The 18,716-nt window shown below is 36.0% G+C and overlaps 1 protein-coding gene across 3 annotated transcripts in view; it reads left to right on the top strand.

Moving 5' to 3' along the window:
• Positions 1–15,908, top strand: part of ACSL4 (acyl-CoA synthetase long chain family member 4) — an 85,754-nt gene extending 69,846 nt beyond the window's left edge. For all 3 annotated transcript variants that reach the window (XM_014795326.2, XM_087426409.1, XM_014795329.2), the window contains exons 12-16: positions 817–891; positions 2,935–3,126; positions 4,685–4,799; positions 7,876–8,033; positions 13,053–15,908. In XM_014795326.2, coding sequence (XP_014650812.1) covers positions 817–891; positions 2,935–3,126; positions 4,685–4,799; positions 7,876–8,033; positions 13,053–13,210 — 698 coding nt within the window. In that variant the 3' untranslated portion in view covers positions 13,211–15,908. The remainder of the gene's footprint in view (positions 1–816; positions 892–2,934; positions 3,127–4,684; positions 4,800–7,875; positions 8,034–13,052) is intronic.
• Positions 15,909–18,716: the final 2,808 nt, after the last annotated feature.

Consider the following 18,716-nt stretch of genomic DNA (forward strand, 5'->3'; position numbering starts at 1 on the left):
GTCTCTAAGGTACTATTGTGCTCACCGTCAATACCATGCAGTTTAGTATTTAAATATTCTCTAAATTGTTTCGTGTGCATTTATTCCCAGGTAGTTTATTTGTAAGCTGATTGAGGGCAGTCTCCTTATCCTTTATGTGGTTTCCCCACAATGGTTAATTTAATGCTAAATACATCATAGGCTGTCCATACATACTTGATTATTGCTAGAAGTAGTCACAGATTACAAAAGGATAATCAAGTCGTCATCATCATCATCATCATGTTTGATAATAGCAGCTGACATTTATTGAAGACTCAGTTGGTGCCGAGAAGTGTTAAGCACTGTCCACGTATCATCTCATTTAATCCTCACAGCACATCCCTGTAGGAAGTAGGTCCTGTTACACTCTCCATTTAATAGGTGAGGAAATGGAGGCTTGGAAGTTAAGCAGTGTGAAGTAATAAAAGCTTGGATGTCCAAGTTACACAGCCAATCAATGAGTGGTAGGAGGGGGACTTCCAATCAAAATCTGTCTTCCCAAAATCCTAGGTAGATAATGGTGGAGCGAGCTCTGCTCCTTTAACAGATTTTTGTACTTAATTATCTAAAATATAGCCATGAGAAACAAAAATTATATGACTACATTGCAGTTGATTGCACTGTTAAAACGAAGATGAAATATTGAAAAATGATCACACTTTGCACTCCTCTCGTTACGGCCTCTTCTTTTGTCATCTGTCAGACTCTGGCTCTGACGCCAATGTTCCTGGTCTCGCATTGGTGCAAGTCTGAAATGTGGTATGCTAATATCGTTGTTGCTTTTTCCCTTCATAGTTACTGACTATACTACTGGCAGAGTTGGAGCGCCTCTTATTTGCTGTGAAATTAAGCTAAAAGACTGGCAGGAAGGTAAGAGTTTATGACAAACACTAGTGATTCTGGATGTGCTGAAAACCACTGTGAGCCTCAAGGTTTCCTTTTTTTAAAGTGTTAGGTTGTCTGCGTTAGTGAGTCTTTGCTGTTGCTTGTTCCCTGTGCTTTCTTTTTCCTCAGTAACATCTTTAGGTTCCCAAGAGGAAAGGAAAATTTCTAGGTTCTAGGCATGGTGATTCTGAACTTGGAAATACTTGATGGTAAAGAGGAAAAAATTCTTAGTGGGGCATTCCCTGGGTTTGGAGAAGGATATATATCCTATGCTTTGAAGCTCGACTTTGCTAGTGAGGAGGTTTGGCTGGGAAATGAAACCCCAGATTTTCAGGGGATAGAGCGACTAATTACTCACACCCCCCCACACCCCAACTTCTTAGCTCTTGACCCCAGCAAACATTTTCATGGTTGAGACTCAACTGTCTGGCTATATTTGAATTGAATTTTTATATGTAACTGCAAGGCAAGCCACTTAGAGGAAGCCTGGTGCTTTACAGATATTGGGGATAATCCTTTTTATAAATCAGCTGAAGGCAAAAGTAAGCCGGTCTTCCTATGATGAAATTGTGAAAAGTACTAAGCCTATGCATTAACTGCAAAATAATTAACAGCTTAGCCTTGTCAGATAAAGAAAGAGTAATTAAAAAGTTTAAGATTTTAAAAGAGAATATTCACCTTGGGATGGAGCCATAGACTGAAAATTTAAAGGACGAGTTACCTTATGGGACATATCCTGTAGGTTGTTCAAACCCAAGAAAAGGAATGGGCTATCTCTGACATAAACTTGAAGTTTCTAAAAGTATTTCTCCTATGTAACTTTCTTATTGCGTGCATTATTGTTGGTGCTCTATGAGCAGAAGAGCATTTGTTTTTAAAAACCACATTTAAAAGCCAATTGCATTCCCGAGAGTTTTACGTCTTGGGACTAAGTCCTCCTTCTTTCTCCCATGGTAATGCCTTTTCAATTTTACAGTGAAAATCTGAAGAAAATATAGGTAGTAGGTGTCTATATGTATTGCGCATCAGCATCAAAATTGTTTTATTAGATGGGTTATTTATTAGGCTATGGAATCAGAGAAACAAGGTATATAGTAAAACTTGGTAAGGAGAATTTAGCCTTTAATTTTTATTTTCTGATTTTCTAGTATTGTGCTTTAATGTCAGTTTTGGAGAGTGGGTCCATTTTTGGACGTGTGTTTGGAGTTAGTTCCTTGCTATGAAGGAACTTTTGCTTTATATGATAGGAGTGATCTTAATGTTTTACATACAATGGATTTTGTCATATTGAAATATTGAATAGTTTTAAATTTATAAGAGCAGCTAACAGCTTAAAGGAACTCTGCTTTTAATCCTTTTATGACATAAAATCCAATCAACATCTCAGTTTATGAATTCATATTTTTGTATATTTTCCTTAAAGTAAGCTTTATTCAACAGTAAACAGGTAATGAGTAGTGATAATTATTTTAATATTTATTGTCAATTATTTCAATGTTTTAACTTTTAAAGTCATGACTGGCCATAGGCAAAGTTAAGAAAATAAAATCGCTCTCATTTCCCATAGCCTCCCTTTCCCTCTCACTTATGGCATTGCCTTTGGTAGGTACTTACCTCCTGCTCTCTTTGATTAAAACCTCCTTAGAAAAAACCTGAAATGCGTTGATATCAATATATTAGTAATTTACTTATAAAAGTTTCAAGTGTTACCCTTCTTGGGGGTAATTTTATCTTAACAGAGCTCTATGAACCCTAAGCTTTAATGATTTCCTAAGTGTGAAATTTTCTGGTCTTGGGAAGGTTTGGGATGGGTGGTGGTTGGTGGTGGTTATTATTGAGACTTCCCTGGTACTCCTTAAGTCACAGTCACCACTATCCTCACATAAATCTGAGTAAATATAAACTAATATTCTCCCATAAAGTGATGTAACATTTGATCAGTAGAAAAATATTAGCAAGGCACTTTAAGAATTAATACAAGTAAATATTGTTTTAGAACAATAACTAATTTGCTTTAATGACTTCCAGGTGGTTATACAATTCATGACAAGCCAAACCCCAGAGGCGAAATCGTAATTGGTGGACAGAATATCTCCATGGGATATTTTAAAAATGAAGAGAAAACAGCGGAGGATTATTCTGTGGATGAAAATGGCCAAAGGTGGTTTTGCACTGGTGATATTGGAGAGTTTCATCCTGATGGATGTTTACAGATTATAGGTCAGTGTATTCTCTTTTTGTGCTTTTCTTTAGTTTTTGTAACTTCAACATATATGAAAGGTAATATTGGTCAAGTCATGAATAGGGTTGATGATGCCATTGGTTTAAATCTGGGGTGAATTATTTAACTTATGTCTGCACTTTCCATCTGTAAAATAGGGACAGCAATACTGATCTGGTAGGGTTTTTGTTAGGATTAAATGAGTTGATATGTGTAAAATGTTTAGAGCAGGACAGTGCCTGCATCTTAGTAAATGGTAGCAGCAGGAGCAGTAGCATGGAGGGGCGGTATGGGCAGGAAAATAGAAGATTGGTAATGAGAAAACAAAAATTGCTTAGAAGAGGTATTTTTTTTTTTTTGGTCAACTACATGTGGTTGTGTATAACCATCTACTGTAATGTACCCTAGTTAGGCCTTCCTCACCATTGACCTCCCCTCCCAAGAAGCAGTGTGGACACATTATTTTCCCTAGTGTCCATTTATATGGCTCTATCTAGCCCTGAACCTTAGAAAATTATAATACCAATCCTCAACATTAATCGAAGTTCTTCTGAAAATGTCACTTGGTTCGGCATTGCCCATATTGAGCCTACTGAAATAGACTTTTAAGTTCAAAAAGCTACTCTAAAATAGCCCTTATGCTGTTCACTTTTATCAGACAAAAGTTAAAGTAAAAATTTGACCAGCTGATAGGGACCACTCTGTAGGGGCCTAGTCAGGTCCTTTTCCAGCCATAAAATTTCCTCAGTCATATCTCTAGTGGTCCATTTAAATCTGTCTCTGGACCTATATTTGACATGAATATAGTTTGAGATTTCCTGGGAAAATTAGTTCTTCATCTAGAAGTTTGATCTGCTAGGGAAATTCTGAGGAAACATGGTTCAATCTAGAACCAATAACCCTTTCTCTTTTTTTTCTTGATCCTAATTGCATTGGAAACAAAGGTGGTTTCTGTTGGCATGTAGAGTAGGTTCCCAGGCAGTGGGTAGGCAAGTCAGCACTCACACGAAGGCTGTAAGGCAACCTGATGATTATTCAAGCTGTGCCATTCTGTGCCAGCACATTCTTAGAGCAGTGTCATTTTAACAAGATAATGTCAAATATGGAAAATGGGGAATTAACATTTATTGACCGTGTTCTGTATGCCAGACATTATGCTACATGCCTTTATGAGGTGGGCATCATTATCCCTGATAAAATTGAGGGTTGGAGAGGTCAGCTGACATGCCTAGGATCACATAGCTAGTAACGGGCAGAGCTACCGTTCAAATCTAATGGTCCAAAGTCCTTGTTCCTTCTATTACTTTATTATAATGTTTAAGATTATAATAAGATATTAAAGCTTTTGGTATAGGGTAATACATTTTAGCCAGTACTTCTTTAACTAGGCGATTTCTTTTTAACTGATATGTATGGGCAAGTATTATACATAACAAGGTTTTAAAAGAAGTATGTTTGTGAATAAAGATTAAGGCAATGAGATTGAAAGAAAATCGGAATTGTACATACCTTAATAAAATGGATTATGCGTAACTTAACATTCTTCATGACTTACAGATCGTAAGAAAGATCTGGTGAAGTTACAAGCTGGAGAATATGTATCTCTTGGGAAAGTAGAAGCTGCACTGAAGAACTGTCCACTTATTGACAACATCTGTGCTTTCGCCAAAAGGTAACTTTTAAAAGTTGCATTTGTTTCATATTCTTACAGTAAAAGGATAATCAGAAAAGAATTTGATTATATATAATCATAAGGGAACCATCAAACTTTCATCAGAGTTGGGGAATGTTACACATTTCTGAAAGTTCTTGGATTCAACAGCTAGAAGATCATTTGAGATAATCCAGACATTTTAACTATTTATGGGATACCTGCTGTGTCTTGCTAAATAACTTAGCTATGCCACAAAAGTTATTTCATTTAACATCCATAACAACTGAGACTTAGCATAAGTAATTTTCCCAAGAAGGTAACACAGCTAGTACAAGTTTTCTAAATCAAAAACCTGAGAGATTGAACCATTTTCTTTATATGTTAATATAGTTTATTTTCATGGGCTTTATTACTTCCTTTTAAAAAAATTTAATTGTAAAAAAAACCAAAACCAAAACGTAAAAGTTACCATCATAACCATTTTTAAGTGTATAGTTCACTAACATTAAGTACGTTCACATTGTTGTCCAACCAATTTCCAGAACTAATCATCTTGCAAAACTGAAACTCTATATCCATGAAACAACTCCCCATTTTCCCCTCCCCCCAGCCCCTGGCCACCACCATTCTTCTTTCTGTTTCTGGGAATTTTACTACTCCCGATACCTCATATAAGTGTTATCACGCAGTATTTGTCTTTTTGTGACTGGCTTATTTCACTTAGCATAATGTCCTCAAGGTTCATCTATGCTGTAGCATGAGTCAGAATTTCCTTCCTTTTTGAGGCTAATATTCCATTGTATGTGTAGACCACATTTTGTTTATCCATTCCTCCATCAATGGACACCTTGAGTTGCTTCCACCTCTTGACTATTGTGAATAATACTGCTACAAACATGGATATGCAAGTATCTCTTCAAGATCCTGCTTTCAGGTCTTTTGGATATATATCCAGATGCGCAATTGCTGGATCATATGGTAGTTCCATTTTTATTTTTTGAGGAACTGCCATACTGTTTTCCATAGGAGCAGCATCATTTTTACATTCCCACCAACAATGTACAGGGTTCTAATTTCTCCACGTCCTCACCAACACTTGTTTCTATTTTTTTGATAGTAAGCATCATAATGGGTGTGAGAGGATATCTCACCCCTAATGATTAGTGATGTTGAGCATCTTTTCATATGCTTGTTGGCCATTTGTATATCACCTCTGGTGAAATGTTTAGTCAAGTCCTTTGCCCATTAAAATTTTTTCTCTGATTTTCAATTGTACAATATAGTGTTATGAGCTATAGTCACCATGTTTTACATTAGATCCTCAGACCCTATTCATCTTATAGCTGAAAGTTTGTACCCTTTTACCAACCTTTCCCTATTTCCCCATCCCCTAGAAACCACTTTTCTACTCTCTATTTCTATGAGTTTGACTTTTTTTTTGATTCCACATATAAGTGATACCGTGCAGTATTTGTCTGTCTTTGGTTTATTTCACTTACCATAATGCCCTCAAAGTTCACCCATGTTGTCGCAAATGGCAGAATGTCCTTCTTTCTCATGGCTGAATAATATTCCATTGTGTGTGTGTGTGTGTGTGTGTGTGTGTATATATATATATATATATGTATACCACATCTTTATCCATTCATCCATTGATGGATGCTTAGGTTGTTTCTATATCTTGGCTATTGTGAATAATGCTGCAGTGAGCATGGAGGTGCAGATATCTCTTTGATATCATGTTTTCCTTTCCTTTGCATATATACCCAGAAGTTGAATTGCTGGATCATATGGTAGTTCTATTTTAAATTTTTTCAGGAACCTCTGTACTCTTTTCCATAGTGGCTGAACCGATTTGCATTCCCAGCAGCGCTGTACAAGGGTTCCCTTTTCTCTACATCCTTGCCAACACGTTATCTCTTGTCTTTTTGATAATAGCTAATCTAACAGGTGTGAGGTGAAATCTCATTGTGGTGTTGATTTCCATTTATTTCCCTGATGATTAGTGGTGTTGAGCACCCTGTCATGTGCCTGTTGGCCATCTGTATATCTTCTTTGGAAAAATGTCTATTCAGACGTTTTTTAATTGGATTGTTTTTTTTTTTGCTATTGAGTTGTATGAGTTCTTTATATATTTTAGATATTAAGCCCTTATCAGATACATGATTTTCAGATATTTTCTTCCGTTCTGTAGGTTGCCTTTTCATTTAGTTGATGGTTTCCTTTGCTATGCAGAAGCTTTTTAGTTTGATATAGTCCCACTTGTTTATTTCTGCTTGTGTTGCCTTTGCTTTTGGTGTCCAATCCAAAAGATCATTGTCAAGACCAATATCAAGGAGCTTATCTCCTACATTTTCTTTTAGGAAAATAGTTTTTATAGTTTCAGGTCTTTGCTCATTTTTTAATTGGGTTATTTGTTTTTTTGTTATTGAGTTGTAGGGGTTCTTTATATATTCTAGATATTAACCCCTTATCAGATGTATGATTCACAAACAATTTCTGCAATTCCATAGATTGCCTTTTCACACTCTGTTCATCATGTCCTTTAATACACAGAAATTTTTTATTTTTGTTGTACTCTTATTTATCTATTTTTTTCTTTTGTTGCCTATGCTTTGGTGTCATATCCAAGAAAGCATTGTCAAATACAATGTCATGAAGCTTTCCCCTCATGTTTGCTTCTAGGATTTTGATAGTTTTAGGTCTTATGTTTAGATCTTTAATCCATTTTGAGTAAATTTTTACATATGATGTAAGGAAAGGGTCTAACTCTATTATTTTGCATGTGGGCATCTAGTTTTCCAAGCACCATTTGTTGATGAGACTGTCGTTTCCCTACTGAATTGTCATAGCTCCTTTGTTAAAGATCATTTGACCATATATGTGAGGGTTTATTTCTGGGCTCTCTATTCTGTTCCGTTAGTCTATATGTCTGTCTTTATGCCAGTACTATGGGCCTTGTTACTTTTTAATGAAACTGTAACAAATAAGAGAAATATATATTTGGAATTATCTGTACTGTTTCATTTAATAATTCATGAATATTGTTCTTAATGTTTTAATTTCTATTTTGTTTTCTTTTCTAATTTTTTAGTGACCAGTCCTATGTGATCAGTTTTGTGGTTCCTAATCAGAAGAGGTTGACACTTTTGGCACAGCAGAAGGGTGTGGAAGGAACTTGGGTTGATATCTGCAACAACCCTGCCATGGAAGCTGAAATACTGAAAGAAATTAGAGAAGCTGCAAATGCCAGTAAGTAAGAAGTTGCTTGTCTGTTGAAGTCCCTAAAAGTTGTTTAATGATGTCTTGTGCATTAGGCTCTTCAAGATGTCTGTTTGTTTGTTTTAATAATAACATACAGAGTTTTTAAAACCTGCCTCTTAAATATATATCATGAATTTCCATATTGGAAGGATCCTTAAGTGTCATATAGTAGAATAACCTATCTAGTTCTTTATTGCATGTTACAACATCCCTGCCAAGTGGTCATCTAGCCTGTGTTTGGAATGGTCAATCTTTGTTCATAGTTCATAGTGATGGGCCTTGGTGTGGATCTCTTGTTGTTTATCATTGTGTCTGCTTACTTGATGTGGGCCTTTCAATCTAGAGATCTCTGCCCTTCAGTTCTGGGAAATATCTGTTTATCTTTGTTTCTTTCTTTGTTTACTCTTCTTTCAGTTTTTCTCTTCCAAGTTTTGTGTGTGTGTTTTTATCTGGGACTACTTTTACATGGCTGTTGGACATCTTGCTTTCATCTTCCAATTTGATTATCTTTGTTTCTTTTGTTGTCCATCTCGTCCTTTTTGTTTTATATTCTGGCAGAGTCCCTCAACTTTATCATCTCTTCTCTCTATTGAATTTCCAGTTTTTAATATCAGAATTTTGCTTTTTAAGAGCTCTTTCCTGCTTTCTCAGTGTTCTTTTAATAGCATCTTGTTGACCTTTCATGGATGCAGTCAATGTGTTGTGTCTTACTCCTCTGAGGCTGTTAAAGGGATTCCTTGTATGAAGTTTTCTTCTGCTTTTATTGTCTCTCTTTCCTCCAAGTTCCACTTTCTGCTTGCTTTAGTCAGAGCCTTTTTCATACATCTGCTGATCTTTGTCTTTCCATTCAGATTTGAGAATGAGGTACTAGGAAACTGGAAAGCTTACTGGGCTTCTCTGAAATGTTAGTGTCTTGGGTCATTTCATTTCTCCCAAGAAGACTTCTCCAGTCTCTTGCCTGGGAGATATTAGCTTGACTGCCGGTGTTCTGGTAGCCAAAAACAGGAAATTGGAAAGGGGCTGAGGGGTGTGGTGGGTGGGTCTTACTTTCACTGAATCCTTCCGTTTTCACTTTTACTTCCTCCCTCTATTGTATCTAGTGTCTTTGAGTCCAGAGTCTCTCTAGTTCAGTTTTTCCAAAAAGTAAACCTGTCTCCAGCCTGGTTGGGAAAGAGCAGGATGAGGGAGAACTGTCCTCTGAACAGGCTGGGGGCCAGCCCTCCTGTTTTCCACGTACCTCTCATCTGTGTCTTCAGAGGCACGGGGTCAGGAGCTCGGTTTGCTTCTCGTTGGCATCCTTCTCTGTTGGTAGTTTTTAACTCTCTCTAGGCTCCCAACCAGTTACTGCTAGTCCTTGCTTTTTGCCTTCTAAAATTTTGTTGAACTCTCTCATCCAGTGGCCTCTTTCTGTCATTTTAGTTTTTTCCGAGTAGTTAATTCTTCTTAATATTTAAAATTATTTTAAACTGTTTAAATTATTTTCCAGGGGAGCAGACAAAAACTGTGTACTCTTCATGTTCAGTTGGGAACTATTAACCTAGTTTTAACCTGTTGCTTTCCCTCCTAAAAAATGAAAATAACTATTTTTCTGATAATAGGTTGTATATTCATTATAAAGTATTGGACAATACAGAAAATTATAAAGGATAATGTAAAAATCACTTGATAATAGTTATCTTGGGGAGGTGACATTACATTCTGGTATATGTACTTAACCTATCAACATCATCAATGTTTTTCTAAGTCAGTAGATCTCAAATTGCATTACATTTTTAATAGCTAAATAGTATTCCAGGATAGGAGTATCCACTTAAGTCCCTGTTGTTGGACGTTCAGGATGAGTTGCACTTTTTTCCCTCCACTGGAAACAAGTATAACACATATCTTGTATACTCAATGATTTTCTTATGTAATTATTTTCTTAGTATGAATCCCTAGAAATGGAATTTGAGTCAAAGAAAATGTGTATTTTAAAGGCTTTTTTCCCTCCTATGTTGCCAAATAACTCCCTCTTCCCCCAGAAAAACTGGACTAGTTCATACTCCTATCAGAGATCACAAGCACACCTTTTTCCCTAACTAGACTACTATTATTTATTTTTAAAATTAACTACATAGGTTCTATTTTGGTTTAAAACTGTAGTTGGTAATATTAGTTAGCAAGTCGATGTTGAAAAACAATTTTTCTCCAAGAAGAACATTCTTATAGTTAACTCTGGACACTATAAAGTTTTAAAGAACAGTTGCCTATTAACATAATCAGATTGAATAGTAGGTTACTTTATAACCATAAAGACAGTGACTTAATGTTTTTTTCTTAAAGATGGTTTTGTTAATTATAGTATTATTGAATATCACACTTTTTATATTAATGTCCCCAGACTACCAGAATTTTCTTTGATACAAATCCTGATGTTTTTTCTTTAAATGTAGTATTTCAAAAAGTATTTTGGCCGATAGGCTGTTATTCTTAGTCACTCTCTGGATGTGCTAATGGAGTAGAATGTGACTTGAATAATTTGTCATTGCATATTTAACTGTGTAAAAACAGTAATGGGGAAAGTCAAGCTGGATCACAAATTAGGTGGAAAATGGAATAAAATTCTAGGATCCCGTAGGCTCCCATAAATTTCCTGTGCTTGGATTGAGACATGTAATTGAACAATTCCCGATTTGGATAATGAACACTAATCATGAGCTAAATGTATAAATCATAAGCTTTTCTGTGCCACAAAAGATTTATCTTGCCGACCTTTTGCTTCAAATTGTAATTTCAGAGACTTATGCAAAAAAGTATAGAATACTCTTGATTGCATTCAGCTAAATCTGTCTGAAATCATACCTCGTTCCTGGCAGGCCCCTTCCTGTGTTAAATATAAGTGCGAAGTATAGGTAGTATAAGAACGCAAAGGAATTGTTTGGGGATGGTTTGACAACTACCAATGGCTAGAAAAATTGAAATTTGCTGCCACCTGTGGGTCACATTTCATAATGTTCTAGGTTATTCAGATAAAATGCCATGTGTGAGATAGTTTTTGTTTTTTCTTCCCCTCATCTTTCTCACTTGTTGGCAATTTATCCTGCTTAGAGGATTGCCCAGTGCTCTCTATAGCTTGTGGTACTAGATAGTGTTTGAGAGTTCCCAAAATGAAACCTCTTATGCAGCCTTTTTTTTTTTTTGCTTTGAACAGGAATTTAGTTAATAAAGGTTAAATATAGGGACTTTTATGAAGATGCTTAATTTGCTGGTGTGCGACTGAAATAATGTCCCTGCCTTGTCCCAGTTTTTTCAGTCTTTCTAGACTAGGACCTATCTAACTAGGGAAAGTAATATGAAATAAAAGGTTTTGGAGACAAATCTATAGTTGAGAATTTAGCTGTTTGCTTGAGATCCATATGTGACCTTGGGAACAGATGGGTTTATTTTGGGCACCTCTGTGTAACTGAGCCGTAATGTATCAACAGAGTAGACATGGTTAATTTGAGCAAGTTTTATATGCTTTTATTACCTGTTCAGGCGTTACTTTTAGGAAATTGATTCTAAGTAATTTGAAAGAGGGACCAGCCCGGTGGTGTAGTGGTTGGGTTCGCGCACTCCACTTCGGTGGCCCAGGGTTCACAGGTTCGGATCCTGGGTGCGGGCCTATGTGCTGCTCATCAAGCCATGCTATGGTGGCTTCCCATATATAAAATAGAGGAATATGGTCACAGATGTTAGCTCAGGGCCAATTTTCCTCAGCAAAAAGAGAAAGATTGGCAATGGATGTTAGCTCAGGGACAATCTCCCTCACCAAAAAAAAAATAAATAAATAAGTAATTTGAAAGATTATTTTTCACATTCAGCTTTATATTTTTCTCTCATTTTAATGAGAAACTCGCTAATTCAACCAAGCTTTCATAAAACTCAGACTAGTATTAGAACAAAAGCTTGCATGAATTTGAATTCTTGATGCTTGTCACTGAAATCAAGTTGTTTCTCAAGTAACTTTGGCTGTTGAGCAGTAGTTTTTAAACATGCAGATATTTGCTTCTTTGAAATTGTTTTAAGTAATTGCCTATAAAATAAAACTCATCTGTAGATTAACCTTACTGTTAGTGGGCCTTCAGAATTTTAAAGGTGACCTTGTATGAATATTAAGGAACTTGATGAAATAGAGTTTATTGAATTTAAAATTATTGAAAACTGTATTGATTGCTTCTATGTCCTTATTTTCTTACATTTCTTTCAACGTGTATTGAGTTGTCTAACTCAAATACAGTGTGTGCTGTGCCAATTTTTATACTATTTAAAAGGATGAAATTCACAATCCCCTTTTTGATTCTTATTTGAATGTATAATAAAGCTTATGAAGAGCAGTTGTCTAGAGGCTTAATTTTCTGTAGAGTGAATTACTAAATATGTATGTATTTATCAAGGACTCTCAATGTAGCACTATGGATAGCAGTGAACAAAACAGAGCCCCTGCTTTCACGGAGCTTACGTTCTCGTGGGTGAGACAAATGTGTAATATGTTGGATGGTGATTAGTATTTTGAAGACTACATAGTGTAAGAGCGTAGAGAGAGATAAAGGGGTTTCTGTTTTGTTGTGAGTGGTCAGAGAAGTCCTCTCTGAGGAGGTGGCATTTGAGCAGACACCTGAATGAAGTAAGGAAGAGAGCCATGCGGCTATAAAGGGGAAGACCATCCCAGCCAGAGGGAGCAACAAATAGCAAGACTGAAGAGAAGGGTGTCTATACATATATTAGAATAAAAACTCCGCAGACCCAAACTGAAACAATGTATGTAGACTTTGAGAAATATAAAATGAAATTGTAAGATGGTGGTATCATTAATTGACTAACATGCCATTAAATGTTTGCCTCATCGCCTGCATCATCTAGGTAAATCCTTCAAAATTCATGTTTTATTAATTGCTTCTCTCTCCCCCACTCTCCCCCACTCTCCCAACCCCCCCCCCTTTTTCCCCCTTTCTCTCCCTTTCTCCTACCTCCCCATTTTCATTTCAGTGAAATTGGAGCGATTTGAAATTCCAATCAAGGTTCGCTTAAGCCCAGAGCCGTGGACCCCTGAAACTGGTTTGGTTACTGATGCTTTCAAACTGAAAAGGAAGGAACTGAAGAACCATTACCTCAAAGACATTGAGCGAATGTATGGCGGCAAATAGAATGCTGCTCTCTTAGTTACAGTTGTGCAGGAGGGGGCCTGGCGGTTTTTCGGTTCTGGAGTTTTAAGCCTTGTTGAACTGTCTGTTAAAATGTAAGGTATGTCATTCTAAAGAAATGGTAATAAAAAAAACCAAAAGTGATTAAAATAGTTGTCGAGTCTACTTTAACTTAGTTTTGCATAGTTCTAGTGAAGCTGAAATTGAAAAGTTGTTTCCCTTTAGCTGTGTTATTAGTTTTAGAGCAAAAATTCCGTTTTTAAAAAGTAGCCTAAGATATACTTGTTTTCTTAAAGAAAAATATTTGATGTTGAACAAAATAAATTGCAGTTGGATTAGAATGTAGTTTGAGGAAATTTGCAGCTTCCAATGTCTGTTGTCTTCCTAGTACAGAAAAAACTTAAATATTCAGCATGACAAAAAATATGTATTAACACTACTCAAAGCAGAAGTGCTTCAGGGCTTTAAAATTATCTCCCAACCACTTATCTTGAAGGGAAAATTCAATCGTAATATAATATACAGAATCAATACCTTGGAAACCATTTTAGGATTCATAATTGTTGCCTAGGTTAGACATAGAATCATTGTAATATTGTGAATAATTACAGTGCCTGAAGTAAGAATAAAACAACATAAACACACCAAAAAATATCTAGAAATATATTTAAAGGGAAAATGAACTGCTTTTTTGAAACTTTGAGGTCTAAAATCAGTAACTGTAATTATTTGAGTGACTTAAGAGTAAAGTACATTTTAAAACTGCTGAAAATTGCCTTTCTATGTTTGTTCCAAGTAGAAGACTGAGAGCAAGAGTAAAATGATAGAAAGTTAATCAAATTTTAACAGGAAGCATTTTCTCTGTTAGAAAAGGTGATGAAATCATAAGTGTTTCAAATTATGACCCTTGCATAGCACTGAACCTGGGAAAGGATTTAGACTCTGAATTTATCTTTGATAACAGGGATTGATTTTAAAATGTACTCGTATTAAATTACACTTGTAATTTAAGGTCTGTTGATTTGATTCTTGATCAGTAGTTTGTATGTCAGAAAGCCTTTCATTTTGCTTTAATTTTAGCAAAGCGGGTTATGATGAATGACTTCTCCAATATCTTGTTTGAATCTATGAATGGTTAATTAACTTGGATGAATTTTGGGAAGTTAAAGGGAAGAACACACTGTTACCACTTTTTTCTGTTGATGAGAAGAGTTTAGAAACTGGAAATGCTGGATTTGGGGGAAGGGAAGTTACTCAAGGGACTGATATTTGTGCAGTAACTTGGCATGTGGGCTTCTTTTTGAATCTTTAATTAAAATCTGGGATTATATATCCCTCATAGATATTCACACTTGAACCATAGTTACTGTAAAGAGCAAAAATTCTTAATATTGTTATTCTTTGCACTTTTTTCTTAATCATTTTATATATATACATATATATATATATATGTTGCTTATATTGCTTTGTACAGATGTGGGCCACCACTGCAATGAAATACATTCTTTTTGCTCTAAAATATTTATAAAGAAGATATTTAAATGTTATGTATATGGTGGTGAAAAGGATAAAATCATCTGGTCTTATATAAGCAAGAATGAAGGTTTTTGTAAAGATTTCTGTTCGGTGTTTTGCGATGTAAAATTCGAGGCAAGTTCTCCCTGAAGGTCTGTGTATGTGACTATTCTCATTCTTCTCAACTTGCCCTTGAAGATTGAAAAACCATTATTATCAGGTAGACTACTGTTCAGCTTCTACTGTTCCTGGCCCACTGTTGATCCTTTAAGGATGATTTCCTTAGACTTTTTCAATGTGTGATTTTTTTCCCCATTTGGAGTGGTGATTTTAAATGCGTGAGTGCATGCATACTCGGGTATTTACACCCCCACCCGTCCCCATCTCCTGAAAGCTAGAACACTGCCAACTAATCTGTTGTATAGGTCCTTTAGAAACACGTAATTAACACTTAAGGTTGGGTGCTGCTAATTCTTTGCAAAAATCCAAATATTGTTAAGGGACCAAGGAGATGCCACTACCCCCTGATTTTTCATCTAAACAATACATGTTTCTGTAAACAGATCTTTCCATGTTCATAGTGACTTTTCAAGTATTTGAGCCTAAAGATTTTGATCCTACATTTTTATACCTATTTAAATTGTTCACTGTTATTATTGTCAGCCATCAAATGGAATTGTACTTAAAAAATTTACTACAGTTATGTACATTTCTAAGTCAAACACTTGTGACTTTTGCTTTAATTACATGAAAATATCTTGCCTCCTTGATATTTGTGTTCTTTTTTTTTCTAACGTGGAGGTATAATTATATGGCTTTTAAGAACTGAAATACAGATAAATGATTCAAAAAGTCAGAAGTTAAAGAGAGTAATGTTTCTTTGGTCATAAAGACTGATTAATAATCCTTGCCTATGTTTTCCTGGTAGCATATCACAAATGTTTCTGAGGTAACAAGATGAGAACAGGTTAAAGATTGTGGTATTTGGGATTTGGAGAGAAATATTTTAATTTTTAAATGTAGTTAAACAAATTAGAATGTATTCATATCTGTGCTTTCTGTTAAAATGCACGATTACAGGATTGTTACTTAGATTTTTGTGTTTATTCTTGATGAAAAGCTTTGTTTTTTCCTGTTTTTACGTTTGTACTCGAATCGTAAGAAATAAATTCACCCATGTTATCAAGCCAATTTGTGCTTAATTATGCGTCGAGATAAAATCCACAAGTTTGGAGAATATTAGACAAACGTTTAAACACATATTTTTAAAGTATTCATCACTAGGTTTATGGAATCACTTTAAGCAGTTAACCTGACTTGTATAAGACCCATCTATTAGTTCGGAGTATTTGAGCCCAAAGCTATTACTTTGATGCGGTTAATAGAGTAGAACCCCTTTGTAACACTGATATTGTGGGGTGAAACATAGTCATGTTGTGTGGATTCTTCGTAGGTGCTAAGAAATGATAACTGTTACCTTTAGGCTAATTAAAATTTAGGGAGGGAGCCGGCCCCGTGGCTTAGCGGTTAAGTGCGCGCACTCTGCTACTGGCGGCCCGGTTCGGATCTGGGCGCACACCGATGCACCGCTTGTCCAGCCATGCTGAGGCAGCGTCCCACATACAGCAACTAGAAGGATGTGCAACTATGATATACAGCTGTCTACTGGGGCTTTGGGGAGAAAAAGGGAAAAAAAAAAAGGAGGAGTATTGGCAATAGATGTTAGCTCAGGGCTGGTCTTCCTCAGCAAAAAGAGGAGGATTGGCATGGATGTTAGCTCAGGGCTGATCTTCCTCACCAAAAAAAAAAAAAAATTAGGGAGAAATTAGTTTATCTGACTTACATGAAGGTGTATATAAAACAGTGTTAGAACTCTGGAACCAGACTGCCTCAATTTGTTTCCTGGCTTTGCCACTCACTAGCTTTGTGACTTTGGGCGAGTTAACTAACATCCCTTAGCTGCCTTTCTCCATCTGGCAAAAGGGAGTTGGTTGATAATAGGATCTACCTCACAGGGTGGTTGTGAGAGTTAAAATGAGTTAATTCATGTAAAGTGTTTAGAACATAGTAAGCTTATTTATGTTAACTATCATCATCATTATTGTATCCAGAAAATATTCATCAGTCAGATTGTTTAACATATTGGCTAGCACACTCAAGACCTTAAAGGATTGCCTGGCCGAAAGACTTTGTGGAAAGAGTTCTGGATGTCGAGGTGAGGAGACCTGGCCTCATTCTATCACTAGCTTTGTAACCGTGGACAAATCTCCTAAGACCCTCTTAGCTTTACCTGCTTCTTCCCATATTTAAAAAGAAAAAAGAATAGACTTTAAAAAAAGGCCCTTTGGAAAAAGGGAAATATGAATGATAGAAGAAATCAGGAGTGTAACAGTCCCCCAAATCCATCAGTTCTAGCTTTCATATTGTGACTTTGCTGTCACAAGGTGTTTTTTTTTTTTTTTTTTAATGATGCCCTAGGTCCCAAATTTCCTATAGGGATATAAGGCTGTGGATGATGCCATCACAAGCAAGAAGTGAGGATTCTCCTAGGTACAAAGAGTCTATGTCACTCTCATGTTCTCTCTGTTTTTCTAAAAATCAGGGTTGTGCACACATAGTTTAAAGCAGTGCTTTCAAACTTTTTTTTTACTGTGATCCACAATGCTGTGCACAACACTTATGTGTATATAAAACAATATTTTATGACAATGTTTCTGTGAAAAAACAATGCTAAGAGATGCTCACTGACTTCCTAGTCTATTTCATTTATTTAAATACTCATTGTGACCCACTAGATTGATTTCATGACCCTGCAAAATAGTGCTGTCCACTAAAACTTTCTGTGAAGTTGGAAATGTTCTATATCTGTGCTATCTATTACAGTAGCCACTAGCCACATGTGGCTATCGAGTATTTGAAATGTGGTAAAAGTCACTGAGGCATTGAATTTTTAATTTCATTTCCATGTTGGACAGTACATCTCAAGAGAGTTTGCAAGGCGCAGTTTGGAAAGCACAGGTTTAAAGTCAGCTATCATACAAAGGCTGTGGGAGAAAACTATCCCCTGCCCTCATCCTCCTCACTTCCTCCACCTCAGAGGCAACCATTTTCAATATTTAGTGGATAGTTTTGGTATTTACTGTCATGTATCTAAATAATGTGCTTGTATTACTACTTCTCAGTTTTGTCATTATTTGTTGACCTCTCACTGTACAGAGGCACACTTCCCATCCTCCCAATATAGATGTGTAGTTAGAGATCAATAAGGGTTTAAATTATAATAACTATGCTATTCAGCATTGAAACATGTAGTAGGAAAACTATGATTAATTTTCCTTTCCTGCACTTTTAACCCCATGGAACTAATAATTGTGTCTCTTGCATTTGCTTGGTTTTCTGTATACTTGTCACTAAGAATTCAACCCCAGACTCTCCAGCAATTGTCTATGTCTTCTCTCAAGACTTGCTGATAACAAGAATTCTAACAATTTCATCTTCAGAAGGAAATATCTTCTTGAACCTCTGACCTGCTCCGATCTAGATCATTCACCCTCCTTTACCGGGTACAGGGCCATTATCTTAGGATTTACCTTCACCATCTTCCTGAGTGGTCCCTTCACCTTTATCCTGTGTTGGATCTCCTGTTTCTTCTATGCCATGTCTTTTTCTTACTTGGATTATCCCCTCTTTTTGATGGAACACATCCTATAGTAGCTCACTGAGAAGGCATATATGGGAGGTACATTTGAGACCTCAATTGATAATTTGATTGAGTGTAGAATTCTCGATTGAAAATTTCCCCTCCATGTTGAAAGCATTATTCCATTGACATTAAGCTTCAGTGTTACTTTTGGCAGTTCAAAGCCATTCTGATGTCTCCCATCACTTCTATGAGACTTGTTTTTCCTTGCAGAAGTTCATAAAATCTTCTCTGTGTTCTCTGAAATTTCATAATGATGTGCTTTGGTGTGAGTATGTTTTTATTCATTGTGCT

This window comes from Ceratotherium simum, chromosome X, assembly GCF_057802395.1.
Source record: "Ceratotherium simum simum isolate JZ-2026a chromosome X, ASM5780239v1, whole genome shotgun sequence".
Taxonomy (NCBI): Eukaryota; Metazoa; Chordata; class Mammalia; order Perissodactyla; family Rhinocerotidae; genus Ceratotherium; species Ceratotherium simum.